Source organism: Physcomitrium patens, chromosome 12 (assembly GCF_059467195.1).
Source record: "Physcomitrium patens ecotype Gransden chromosome 12, ASM5946719v1, whole genome shotgun sequence".
Lineage (NCBI taxonomy): Eukaryota > Viridiplantae > Streptophyta > Bryopsida > Funariales > Funariaceae > Physcomitrium > Physcomitrium patens.
In genome coordinates this window covers 14,367,787-14,382,779 of record NC_143421.1, presented here as the reverse complement: position 1 = coordinate 14,382,779, position 14,993 = coordinate 14,367,787, and the positions used below count along the sequence as shown (strand labels likewise).

Sequence of the window (14,993 nt, the reverse complement as noted above, 5' to 3'; positions counted from 1 at the left end):
TAATGTTATCTATAAATGCAATAAAGTTCAAATGGGCCCGTTGATTGGAAGTACTTACTTTTTTTACTTTCCTCGAATTGATTCTTGATACAATACATAGTCTTCCATGTTAGCAAGGCATAGCGCCAACATAAATGTGTGCCACGGAAGCTTTGTGACATGATAATCTACACCGCTGAGCCTCCACACATGGCTGCTCCACAAACAGCTACGCCGAGTCTTCAAACTTGCAAAAAATTCTGGCAACAAATAATGACTTCTAATGAAGAAAATGAGTCATCTCTACTTGATTGCCTCCAGAAAATTTTATCTTAAAAAATGATATGTAGTTCCGATTAGAGTGCTTCCGGTGATTAAAACCAAAAGTAGCTTTTGCTGCCCCGCAAATAATCATATTGTATCAACAGGTTGCAGTGGAATTTTCTCTTCGCTGCTGTCTCCTTAAAAAAATCTTTTGGAGGCTGCCTTCTCCAATTTTGCAGGTTCGTTCTCGGTGAACTCAATGAGCTGCTCGATCACAAGCGCGTGCTCGTGTTCCATACATGCCTAATCCATTCAGCCACAACAGATGTTCAGGAGCGCTGACTTATTACCAATGCGAGATGCGTCAGACTCGGTATACGTATGTAAATTTAATGAACTATTAGTGGAGGAAGATGAGATTAGGACAAGTCCTAACCTGTATGCGCTGGAGCTCTTGCCGCAACATCTCGTTCTCATTCCTCAGCGCTTCAGTGAGGGGCACACCTGGATAGCGCTTCGAAAGCTGGCGAGACAGCCGGTTTGAATCACTCTTGGAACGGTCCCGTTTCAAAAGTGACTCCTGCACCTTCACTTCGTCCACTTCGAGTGTGTATGGCTTTCTGTCCTTTTCTATGGCTTTCAAATGCTTCTGCAAAACCCACGCTCCAATAACTGTGTGTTCGGGGTGGCACTTCGTCATGATTGTTTCGATATTAAAAGCAATTATTCGCGTTCCTCCAAAAGGAGTGTCGTCAATTCACTCACTAAATTTGCAGATGTGGCGAGCAATGTGGTGAAGATGTACTATCGTCCTCATAGTCCAAGACCTAACTGTAAGAATTGTCGACATTGTTTCGCATGTCGGACTGAGAAGTCTAATTAAAAAACACAGTCCACCTTAAGAATTTCCTGCAATACTTGTGCTGGTTTCGTTTGCCATGTGCGCCCAACGAATCAGAGTAACAAGAAAACGCCGACACCTAAACTTTCGCGTTGTTCGATGGAAGAACGATACATACCCGGCTGTCTTCGACGAGGGAGATGAGAGGAATGAGCCGAAGGTACTTGTCGATTTCGTCCTGGTAATCGCGAAACTTGTTGACATACATCCAACCCATGGCCACGAGATACAAGTAGCTCTTGTTACGACAATTTTCCACAAGAACAACAGCTTTCCGGAGCGATTCTTCGAAAAGCTCCAGTGGCTCTCGCGTCTCAGGTCGATCCTTGAGGTCCGACATGTTGAGCTGCTCCAAAAGGTTGCTGATCAGCTTCAGGTGGTGAGCGAATTGCCTGCAGTTCTTTTTGTGCATACGAGCATTGTTTGCTGCCTGGACTATTATGGCTATTAGCTGCACTGCATTGATGCCTGCCAATTGACCCACATTCGCTACGTCGCCAATTGCCAGTCGTGGTATCCACCCCATCACAGTAGCCATCGCCATCCCTTCTCGACCTCACGATACTTTCTTCCGGTAAAACTGTCTTACACGCTCACACTCCAGAAGAAGATTGGCAAACAGCTTCTCCACAATTCTGTTGCATTAACCTCCGCTGCATTGTCATATTCGACCCAGCTTACATTGGGCAATGGTGAATATGTGCACTACAAACCACTCTTGTTCCTAAAGGCTTTGTGACTTACTACACAAAGCATTCATCCAGAAATGAAAAGCCCGATCACCCTTGGCTATTCTGGTGAAACTCTTTAGCTAACGAGGTAGCTTGCGAGACCACCCACGACTTACCATACCACGAACACGTCATAAGCCTGTCCATCGCCATAGTTGTACGAGTAAATGAACTGTAAGGAGAGTTGGCACGGATCCCTTTCACAGAAAGTTTTCATAACGAACTCTGAAGCGAGATTGAGCATGCACAAGAAACGGAGACAACCAACCTCTCCAAGCTCAAATCAGACTCCAATCACAACCCACATTACGTGCCGGTTTAACTATTCGCAAGTGAAAAAAAAAAAAAAAAAAAAAAAAAAAAACACTCTACCACAAAAGCCTTAATCTCTTCAGTCTGGAATTAAGATTTGCAGAACAGTACTAACCAGGCAAAAGAGTCTATGTTGCCATGGCTAGCCGCGTACAACTCCCACCGAGCCTCAAAACATGGCAAACCGAGTCCATCACCTGGAAAACTGGAGGGTTACGAGGGCTACTTCAAGGAGATCCTGAAGAAAACATACTCCAAGGTGGTAAAAACTGTAAGGAAGCTCTCATGGACCATTAGCAGCATCGACTAGTGCACTTCGGAAACAATCAAACAAACAACACCACTCCAACACGACCCACTTAACCAAATGGAAAATCATTGAACAAAAAGCAAGTGACGTGGGTAAAGTCAGTAGTGTTTTCAAGCGAGGAGCGGCACGAAAAGGCATGAAGGGTGATGTACCTGCTGCCAGAGTCGACCCCACCCTTGCAACAGCGCGACAAAAACAGCAGGCGTTGAACGAGGACGACGGTGCTCACTCTATATCTCTCTCTCTCTCTCTCTCTCTCTGGTGCAGGCGCAGCTAGAATGGGAGAGAAAGGGGAGTTCACTCCCGACCGTGGGACGTGGCGTGAAAACCAGAAGACGGCAACTGTCAGTCGGTGTGTGTGGCTGGATTTGGCGTCTGCATGTTGCGGGTGCAGTGTCTCTGCCAGCGACCTTTAAAGCTCCCTGAAACTTTTTCTGGGTCTCTGTGACCTGCGAACAGAATATATTTTCATCCTCGTTGTTCATCCTGTGTCCATCGTTATCTGGTTTAGTTGGGTTTAGTTGTGGGTACAAGACATCGTATAGAAATATACTAAAATTATTTTTCAATAGTACATGAGCATAGACAATTTGCAATACTTGTCACAAACCTATTCAATTTACTCCTCTTTTTTATTTTTATTGGTTTTACTGCTGCTTATGTTGAAATCAAGATTTTCAACCAAAATATCAATAAATGTATATACATACTTTAGTACAAACTTGTATGCATACAAAAAAACCATTAGATGAATGGTAAATTTATAATGTACAAACCATGATTATTGTGACTATAATCACAAAAAATATTAAGTGATTATGTAATTATTATTATGTAATTCATTATTTAATACAATACAAAAACAAATCTATTGTATGTTTTTTAGTAGAAAGTTACTCAACAATCTTTGATAAAGAAATCCATTAAGATATCTTTTCAAATATTTATATCTTTATTTAAATTTTATGATATATATTTTTTTTATTGCTTACATAATCTTCTGAATACTACATTTATCGATGATTTTTAATTACAAAATTAATTAAATTAATGCACAGCACATGTTCATTTGATAATCTTTAAAATTTCTTCTAACTTCATAACTTCATAATTTCATGCTGTATATTTTGATTGTTGATTACTACAAGCACAAATAAAGTAGAAATAATATGTACAAACAATCAATAAGCAACTAAACAACCATTAGGTGAATTTACACCAACAACAATTAACATATAACCAACCAAAAGCTATAGCCAATTAGATAACAACAATAAGCAAGAAAAACTTGTAATAAAAAAAGAAACGCCTAAAATATAGGATTAGGAATAAGACTCTTTAGAATCAAAAGATTTTAAAGAGATAAATCAAGAACTAAATATTTTATTTGACCAAGATCTTTCACAACTTTACATGCAAGTACTCTTATATTTTTACAACAATATACGTCAATAAACAAAATACTTACAATTAAATATACAAAAGTTGTTTTTATCTTAGTTTAAAGACAAAGGTGATCCAAACATCTATATATAAGAAATTAATAATATCTATTAAGCCAAAAAAATGAACAAAAAATGAATAGTTGGCTCTTTCTAATTACATTATAAAATAAATAAAAAAATCAAGTATTATCCTTAATATTCAATTAGATAATTTATTACTTAGAAATAAATTCAAAATGCATTCATTTTTTGGTTTAAAGAAAAGAAAAAGAGACAAAGAATTCATTGAAAATCTCTCATATTATCACAATGTCGTATTTTGTGAAGTTTGCTTGAGAATGCATTGAACACTTGGCTGTAGAAGGTAAAATGGAACTTGTAGCAAGAAGATTCTAACAACTCTAATAGAATCCTAAAAAAAATTAATTAAATTATAATTATGCTAATTAATCATTAATAAAATTTCAAAAGAAGTTTCAAAGAACTTACAAAAATGCCATAAAAAAATCATAAAATAATCTTAAAAGAATATATATAATAAAAAAATCCTAAAAAATTATCAAAGAAATCTTAAAAAAATATTAAAAATAGAAATCCTAATTAAATCCTAATATAATTCTCAATAATTCCTAAAAAATCCTAATCAAATCTTAAAAAATCCTCATAAAATTCTAATTAAATCTTAAATCTTAACTAAATCCTAATTAAATCTTAGTCAAATTTTAATTAAATATTAAATTTTTACCAAATCTTAGACCATATTATTATCAAATCCTAACCAAATCTTAATGAAATTCTAAATCTTGATCAAAACTTAAATAAATTTTAATTAATTATTATAGTTATTTTGAAACTTCAATAAATATTAATTGAACTATTGATCTTGACTAAAATTTCATCGAAAATTTAATCTACAAGAAATTTATAAGTATACAAAATTTGAGAAGAATCGAACTTATCAATTGAAAGAAAGCTCTCAAAACCTTTAAGATGTTGGCCGCCCTCTTTCTTCAATTTGAATGTTGATCTCTCTATAAAGTTTTTTCCTTGTTGAACTATTTAATTGCTCCACAATTTGGCTAGTATATAGATATTGAAGTCTAAATTGCTTTCACCAATTTTTGCTTCAATAAAACTAATGGATGTTGTAAGATTTCAAAAATCCTCACTAATCCTAAATTTTAAATATCTGAGACCTTAATCCATAAAAATTCTCATAACCTTCAATCTAATTGCTTAGTTAAAGTAAATTTTTTTACACATTTATAAGAAGCATATGGACCAACTGACAAGTTTTTACTTATAAATATGCTATGACATTCACAAAATCATTAAACTTGTGAACTTCCTTTAATTTTTTAAAATCCAAATCCACAAAATAAATTTCTTACTTGAAAAGCTCTCAAAACCTCAATATACCCTCAAACCATATGAAATCAACTCTCAAAAATTCTTCCACAAGTTTGTTTTCAAACTCCATTCTCCAATTGACAAAAGAACTCTAGAATCACTACAGGTATGTGGTTTTGTACCTCAAGGTCTGATTTCAAGCTTGATTCACAATTGGTCCTCTTTGGATATCAATTCTTGGTATTTTGAGATAATTTTTTTAAAAATATATTCTCAATTTCTTCCTAAAGATACTTATATTAATTATATATCTTATTTAATTTGATTTGATTCATTTATGCTCCTAAAAAGTGAATATAAGTCTCTTCTATAAAAAAATAATATTATCACTTACTAATTTTTACTATATTCTTTTATATTATCTATATTTTAGAGATAATTTATTAAAATATTTTCATTTAAGCTCTTTTATAGTAAAATATTTCTTTTATTCTTTTATCTAATGGCCATATTAGTACACAATAAAAAACATACATATTTATTTTAGTAATTATTTAAATTATATGACTAAATAGAAGTAAATAAAAATAAGTAATTTTAATAAAATTATATAAAAAAACTTATTACATATAGATTTATCTTTATATGTATTTGTAAGTAATTCATAGGTTAAAAAATTATCCAACAAGTTAGCCATTTATTCCACATATTTGTCACTTGTTGTTACAAATATATATAATTATTTAGATAAAAAAGTATTAGATAAAAATTAAATGTAGAAAGATTTAATAATAACTTATAGAATAGCTTCTTAGAAGCTTTGTAAATGAAAATTTACCTATATATGTATTCGTACTTAATTGATAGGTTGAAAACTTAGTCAAAAAGTTGGCTATGTATTGTACATGTTGGTAATTTGTGATATAAGTTGGTCATATAGCATATATGTAGGAAACTTATCTTAAAAGCTAAATATATATCTTGCAAATTGGATGTATGTTAGAAATTCCATAAAATGTTACAACATGGCTCCTAATTATATAGTATATATAGAGGCAAGAATAAAGCCTTTTTTATTCTTATCAATATCATTCTGTCCTTAGTGTTATTTCAATAAATATTTAGTTTTTTTGTCTTAGGTAATAGCTATTTTAGTTTAATACTATACCATCTTTGAATGATTATCTATTCTTTTTTAGTAACACATGAGTATATTGATCATTTGATTCTTTATAATTCATGTCCTTGATATTTGTAATACAAGTTGAATATGTGACACATATATAAAAAACTTGTCTTGCAAATTAGATATGTGTTCTACAAGTTGGACATGTGTTAGAAGTCCTTTAGAATATCTCTATATAGCTCTTAGTTAAATAGTATATATTGAAAAAAATGAAGGCCTTTTCACTTTTATCAATTCATTTTTTTTACTTCTAATCTAGTTTCAAGGGTTTTTAAATTCTCAATCTTTATCAATAGCCATTTTACTTTCTTCTTGAATATTATTATTATTATTATTATTATTATTATTATTATTATTATTATTTTATTATTTTTATTTAAAAAACATTTCACTTGGTTATTTACATTCTTAAAATTATTGTTATTGACAAATTGACAATAATATACATATAATATTAGAGCTTTATCTATTCTTCATTAAAAATAGATTATTCTTTTTTTCGATAAGACATAAGGAAAATAAAAATTTTAGATTATCTACTTCTATATTAATATTATTTTTAAAAGTTTCTTTATTCTTCAATCTTTTTTTCTATTTGTCATAGGTAACATTATATATCTTTTTTTTGTTGTATTATTATAAAGCATGTTAAAATGAAATGTATAATGGCACAAATACAAGAGCAAATGAGGAATTAATGCTTGCAATGTATTAATTCAATTTATCACCAAAAAGAGTATCAAAATTGGTAAGAAGTAAAGACATAAAGATGATTATTATTTCTTCAATATCTATACTAAATTTTATTATATTTTCTATAATAGAATATTTTTCAAGCATTAGAGAAAAAAAATTGCCTTGCTTGAGAAGTTTGATGGTACAAAATCTAAATTTTGAAGATTCATCAAGCATGTACAATTAGTGATTGAACTTCAACCTCAAAGCTATTTAACTTCAAGATTACAAGTAAGGTTTAGTAAAACACTTACTTTAAATTATGTTTTTTTATGATTTCTATCTTTTTTTGAATAACGTATTCTAATATTGGATATTTTAGAATTTTTTTTTAATAAAGTTTCAAGCCATATATGGAAAATATGATATAACTTATATTGTAATTAACAAGATTTGTATTTTGCAACAAAAAATTGATCAGTAATAGTATATGCTTCATAATTTTAACAACTTATAATTGATATCAAATAAAATAGTATTATATTCATCAACCAATTTTTTTATGAATTACGATATTATAAAAATTGATGCAATATATTTTAAAAATCTTATTAAGCAAGAAAAAACTTATTATTATTAAGAATGATTATGCTTATATTATGGAAAACCTAAGCACAATGTTCAACATTATCTAAAAAAATAATGTAACTATAAAATGACGAATATGGCTATTAAAAAAGATAATATGTTAAAAAAATATGTTTGTCTAATTAAAATAGAAATCATGAGGTTAAAAACTTATACTATACACAGTGAAGGTCTTATTTTCTTCTCAAAATCCTCTCTTTGTTTTACAATAAATGTTTGTTTATAACCTAAAAAATACAAGTTTTTACTTTGCTAGATTCAAAAGCATCAATTTATATCTCAGTTAAAGGATTTATTAAAAGATATAGAATATTTTAAATAAAAAAAACTAAAAATGTACATATAGAAATTAAGATGATTATCCATTGTCTTTTAAAAATATTATCCATGAAATCTTTCTTATAAATATAATAATAAATAGTCATAATAGCTTTATAATATTTTATATAATTGTAAATCTATTTTTTTTAGTCTTTTTAAGTTTATTCTAGTTGAAAAGGTATAATCTTTAAATAAATTGGATTTCTTATAGTCTTAATTTTTTTCAAAGCATAACTAAGATTTTTGTTAATCAAGTAGAAAGTCATAAGTTTAATGTAATCAAATCTTTATTTATAGATACAAGAACTTTCATGCATATTATTAAAAATTATTAATTTTTTTTATTCATACAATATATATTTTTAATAGTAAAAAGACTTTAAATGGAATTCTAAGCTAATATGAAGATTATTAAGATATTTTTGAAAAGAAAAATAGATTTTTTAAAAATTATTTTTATTTTTTTCTTAAATATTGATTTTTATTTTAGAAATTCTACTTATTAGGCCATGATCAATTATGTGCTTTATTATGAATTCTATCAATGAATCTTAATTAGTAGATTGACTAAAAATATAATTTTAAATCATTTAATTATAAAATATTAAGTTTAGAGATTTTTTTAACTATTTAAGATTTTTTTAACTATTTAAAATTTGAAAATAACAACAAGAAATCTTATATAAATAAGGATTTCAAAAAGAATTCATAAGTAAAGAGTAATACTTCTAAGCCATATAAAAAGAGCAATTTTGCTATTGATAAGAAGTACTTTTTTTGCTAGAAAATAGATCATTTATTCAAAGATTGCAAAACAATAATAAAAACTAAAATTTATAATAATAAAAAAAAACAAATGTTGTTACAAAATTAAATAAATTATATGTGGCAGCATTCATAATTAAAGAAATCTCAAATTCAATGTGGTATGTGGACTCGGGAGCAACTTAACATATGTGTCATGAATTAGAAGGATTTGTCAAATACATAAAAAATAAAGACAAATAAGTTGTCTACTTAGGAGACAATACTACATCATATATAATAGAAAGACTTGGTGATGTACATATCAAACTTACAAATGGCGATGAGAAGATCATACTTGATGTATTATATATACTAGGATTTGTAAAGAATTTGTTCTTTGCTAAACAATTAGATAAAACAAGACTAAAAATTTGTATAAGAGCTCAAATAACTATATTTATAAATAAATTTGATCAAATCCTTGCAGTATACAAATTAAAGCCTGATTTATATAAATTAGGTATAACAATCTTTTTAAATAAGCTTCAAATTGCTATTCCAGCAATAATATAATTAAACAAAATTGATTTGTGGCATCTTAGACTAAGATACATAAATCTACAAAGACTCAAAGAAATATAAATAATGAAAAAAGAAATTGACCATTTTAATGAAAAAAAAAAATCTTATGTCAACCTTGTATAGAAGATAAATAACATAAAGAGAGGTTTTCTATATAAGGTGCACAATAAGCTATCCAATTGTTAGAACTTGTACATTATAATATTTGTAGTTCTATGTAAGTAGGCACACATTGAAGATGTTCTTACTTCATTACATTTATTGATGATCTAATAAGATATTTCCATAAGTATTGGATGAAATACAAATTTTAAGCATTTGAAAAATTCACCTTATACAAAAAATATGTAAAAAAACAAAATTAAAATCTTAAGATTTAATTATTAAAATAAATATAAATAAAATAAATTTAAAGGTTTATATAACAAAGAAAAAATCAAATAAGAATGTATTAAAACTTATATACCACAATGAAATGATGTTTTTGAGAAAAAAATAAAATATTAATAGAAACAATTTTTGTAATGCTATCCTATTTAAACTTTGAATAGTTCTTGCAATGTTATCTTAAATTTTTTTAAAGTAAAGTATCTCAAATAGCTAATTACCTCGAAAATAGAAGCCCTATAAAATCTATATAAGGTACTAAAATACCATTTGAATTATAGTATAAAAAATAACTAAATTTATCCTATCTTAAAATATTTGGTTGCAAATTTCATGTATTCATTTTTAAAGAAATAAGAAAGGAATTAGACTCTCATTCACAAGAGGTTATCATTCTAGGCTATAATAAAGAATCTAAAGCTGATAGACTAAGAAATACACAAAATCAAAAAATTCTCTTTTCAAGAGATGTTTTCTGTAATAAACATCTACATAACAAAAAAAAAACAACATACTTACAAAAAGAAAAATGAAGAGCTCTTAATAGACTTAGAATTATTGAAGCACCTTTCAACAAATATAAGGTCCAATGATCAAAAAATACCTCATGTTCAAGGAATATCTTCACCATCAATGCCACTACTATAAGAAACATATGTATTTGATCAACAACAAATATAGAGTATTTTTCAAAATATAAGAGAACAACCTCCTTCTCACATTGATGTCATTGAAGCCTTCTTTCAACTATCATTACCAAATGATGAAGAAATATTACCTCTTGAACATGATGAAGTCCATTCTACATTGCAAGATTTAAGTCTTCCTTCTAGTTTTCAACTAATAAGAATTATTAAACCAACTACAAGAGTTTTTGAGTCTATACCAAGAAAAAAAGAATATACATGCGATTATAATTGACATCACAAAGACCACCTTGTTTTTACCAATATAGTTTTAAACTCTATTCAAGAAACAATAGAAAGGGGTGATGCTCAAGAATAACAAAAAGAAATTAATGTTATAATTACATCCTTATATAAGAAAAATATATAGAAAATGACAAATTTAACTCTTAATAAAAAAATCAAACAATTCAAAGTAGATTTTCAAAATAAAAACTAAAATTGATAGAAATATTGACAAATGTAATACAAGGCTAGTTGCTAGATGTTTCACCCAAGTTCAAGGTATCGATTACATGGAGACATACTCTCTTGTACTCAAACTTAATTCCATCAAAGTTCTTCTTTGTTTAGCTAATTAATATAATATAGAAATACATTAACTAAATGTTAAAACAATATTTTTAAATGGTTTTATAGAAGAAAACATCTATATGACTATTCTTAAAGAATTACCTCATATACATATTAAGAAGTTATGTAAGTTAAATAAATACTTATATAAACTTAAACAATCATCTAAAGCATGATATCAAAAGTAGATCAATACTTAATTCTTCACAAATATCAACATTTAAAATCAGATGCAAATATATACATCAAAAGAAAAAAATGATAAGGATTTTATTATAATCATATTATATGTTGATGACTATGTCATTATCAGCAATAAGATTTTTTTAATTTAGCAAGTAAAAGACATTCTATGACAAAAATTTGACATGTTAGATGAAAGAAAATCCATTACACTCTTAGCAATGCTATATTAAGAAATAGAGATGAAAGATGGATAATCTTCCATCAAGCAAAATATTTAAAAAATAAACTTAATAAATTCAATATATTAAATTTTAATTTATTATATACCCCAATTCAAGTAATAATTTTTTTAAATAATAAAGACCATATTACTTCACAAGTTTATCTATATTTTCAAGTTGTTGGTAGTTTAGTACATGCCATTATTAATTTTAGACTAGATTGTATTTATGCTATCAACAGTTTAACATAATATCTCTCTAAATTAATATTTGTATATATATATATATATATATATATATATATATATATATATAATTTAACTTTAAAAAGAACTATGAAATATATAAAAAGTATATTAAATTTTGAATTAAAATATCAATATTTATCTACGGGTGATATTCTACATGGTTATTTTGATATTGATTAGATAGGTGATAACAACATCCATTACTCCACCTTTGAATTTTATATCTTACTAGATAAAAGAATTATCTTTTGAAGCAACAAGGAATAAAAATTTGTTACTTTATTATCCACAAAATCAAAATATATGGCTTTAATAAAAATAATAGTTAAAGCCATATAGTTAAGAAAGTTATTACGTAAACTTGGATTTCGTCAACATGAACCAACCACTATATATTCAAATAGTCAAAGTACCATTGCTCTTAGTAAAAATCTCAAATATCATTTCAAAAGCAATTATGTGCATATAAAATATCATTTCACTAGAGAAAAGATCCTTGCAAAGAAAATCAAATTACAATATGTACAAACGATATATATAACAATAGATGTATTTATAAAATTTCTTTTTAAATACATATCTATTTTAATTAGGCATATATCAAAATTTTCTAAATATAGAATAAATAAATTATTTTACAATCATTCAAGCCTTATTAGTCTACTCAAAATAATAAGACCTTACACAACATCCATATTTTAATACATTATAGACTGAAAGACAATCTAGTAAGATAACTTACTTCAAATCCATGAAATATCATCATACAAAAAAACCTATCTATCCAAACTGATAGGAGAAAAAAAAAGTAAGGCATATCGTAGTCGCTACAATAATGCTTGTTGTAAAGCTCACAGCAAAGCTTCCTACAAAGCTTGCTGTTGAAGTGATTGCATCTATAACCAATCCCATATAGATATCTACTTTGAAGCCTATTATTGTGCTTGTATTTGCAATGCTTCTTTCAACAACAAAACAAGAAATAAAATAAAAAAAATTATAAATAATGAATAAGAAGCAAGAAACAAACTTAAATCAATAAAAGAAATCATACATCTTCTCAAAATTGAAGAAGCAATGGAAGAACTATAAGAAAGCTCTCCAATATTGCAATACCAAATAGGAGATTAAACTCTTATATTTTTCTTACATATTCATTTTAAAAATAGATGAATTTGAAGATGAGTATTAGTGTCCTAACAGGAGTATTGGAAGAATTATTCCATATCATATATTAGTCTCTTATATAGAATACAATCTACTAAGTATTGACCTTACACCAAGAGTTATCACTCTTGGTATCACTATTGTACATACAATATATTGTGTAACATTGATCATATTATTACATATAATATTTCCAACAAGCAACAATCTTGTCTCTGAAATCTTTCTGCATCTTTCTCTCTTGTTGGAGACATTCTTTGTTTTGTCCAAGAGGCTATATAATACCTACATGTGCTACTCCAACTTGCACAGAAGCTTGAAAAATATTTCTTTCAAGTTGCCTCGAGTGATGTCAAATTTCAACCAATTTCTATCATTGCAGTAGCAATCTCTTATGAGCCAATTTTATAAAATTGTATATTTTAAAGAAACCCTTATTTTAAAGATATCTAAAAAATAGCCAAAATATTACATAATATTTTATGTGCAATATTAAGAATAATCCTACAAGATAGTAAATAAGATAAAGCATGTGTCAAGTTAATATGTGACCTTTCAATGGACTTGGTAGGCAAGCATAAGTAACAAGGTTGTACAATCAAGTTGAGGCATATAATTAGCCATTGCCAACTTATAGCCAGATTATTTTATTTTATTTTATTTTATTTATTATTATTTTTTGTTTTATTTTTTTTAATACAAATAGAAATTATTTTCTATTGAAATAAAAGGATTAATTTAAATAAGCTCAAATCAATTTTAATTAAGATATATTATATATCAAAAATTAGTAAAAAAAATTATTTTTAGATCTAACTAATTTTTATACCAACTTATTTATTAGCGATATTGTCATTATCCCATTTGTACACTATTGTTGTTGGAATTACTTGACATACTCTTGTGCCTTTAGAGGCATGAATTGTATTTTTATTTGAGTGTTAAGTCATAAATTTTGTCTATAGTCAATGAAATAAAACCATATTATGTGATATATCATTTCTTGTGACTAGTATACTCCAATAAATTAGATAATATTTCATTCTATCTATAATATTGTCAAGGATACAAACTGAAAGAAGATACATAAACTGGTCGAATCTGTATCAAAAAAAAAGTGACAAAATAGAAGAAAGTATGTATATTCTAAGAAGAACTAGAATGGTTATTGTTAAAGACTAGAAAACACAAGATTCTTGAAACTAGACTAAAAGCAAGAAAGGAGTTGACAAGAGTGACTAAGGCCTCACTCTTACCTCTATATATACTACTTAATTAAAAACTATATAATGACATGCTATAAGACCTCTAATATGCGTCCAACTTACAGGATACATGTCTAATTTGCAAGGCAAGTTTCTTAGGTATACTCCATATGTTCAATTTGTACTACAAGTGGTCAACATGTCAATATGTAGCCTCTTATTAGCCAAGTTTTCAACCTATCAATCACCTATAGACATGTATGAAAGTAAAGTAGCATCTATGAAGCTTCTAAGAAGCTTTCTAAGATATTATTATATTTATTTACTTTGACTTACTTCTACCTATTCTTATTATCTAGATAATTATTAAAATAAATATATATGTCCATGACATTATCTCCCCCTTCTTGGGACGAATTCCACAAGGAGTGGTAATTACATGTTGATAAAGTCCAAGATGTACCAAATTATATTTGCCACATACTCTGATCTTTGTTTCCTTCAAAGATAGTTGATAGGTTCCCTCAGCCATCAATAATGTCCCATATCAAAGAGAAAAGACCACCCTAATATTTGATCATTATTAAGGCCTTCATAACTTTTTTCAAACAAAACATTAGTAATACCATGAAGAGTACTTCTTACTTCTAAAAGTATCACTAAATATCGAGAATCCCTTCCCAAATCATAGTACCAAACATGTTGTATCTCGCCATCAATTCGAAGAAAAATATGTCATTTTTCAAGATCTTCATCTCAATTTTGCTATCTCGAAGGTTGTGATAATTGCAACGTCTTGTTTGATAGCTCAAGAAATGATAGCCCTTGAGTTGAATTTGCTAATTGGTGATTCTCCATCTCATAAGTAC

At 27.9% G+C, this 14,993-nt stretch overlaps 1 protein-coding gene across 7 annotated transcripts; it reads right to left on the bottom strand.

Moving 5' to 3' along the window:
- Positions 1–40: 40 nt before the first annotated feature.
- Positions 41–2,787, bottom strand: LOC112289692 (protein MID1-COMPLEMENTING ACTIVITY 1). 7 transcript variants are annotated; one of them, XM_073537920.2, is made up of 6 exons: positions 2,650–2,757; positions 2,303–2,425; positions 1,992–2,014; positions 1,263–1,797; positions 680–892; positions 41–546 (listed from the first exon to the last, which is right to left on the bottom strand). In XM_073537920.2, the coding sequence occupies exons 4-6, from the start codon at positions 1,686–1,688 to the stop codon at positions 442–444; spliced, it is 744 nt and encodes a 247-aa protein (XP_073394021.1). In that variant the 5' UTR covers positions 1,689–1,797; positions 1,992–2,014; positions 2,303–2,425; positions 2,650–2,757; the 3' UTR covers positions 41–441. The 7 variants fall into 7 exon arrangements, with proteins under 7 accessions (XP_073394021.1, XP_090111094.1, XP_024390908.1 ...); XM_090254968.1 differs by having other exon boundaries at positions 1,263–2,014; positions 2,303–2,384; positions 2,650–2,787; XM_024535140.2 differs by lacking the exon at positions 1,992–2,014 and having other exon boundaries at positions 2,303–2,384; positions 2,650–2,787.
- Positions 2,788–14,993: the final 12,206 nt, after the last annotated feature.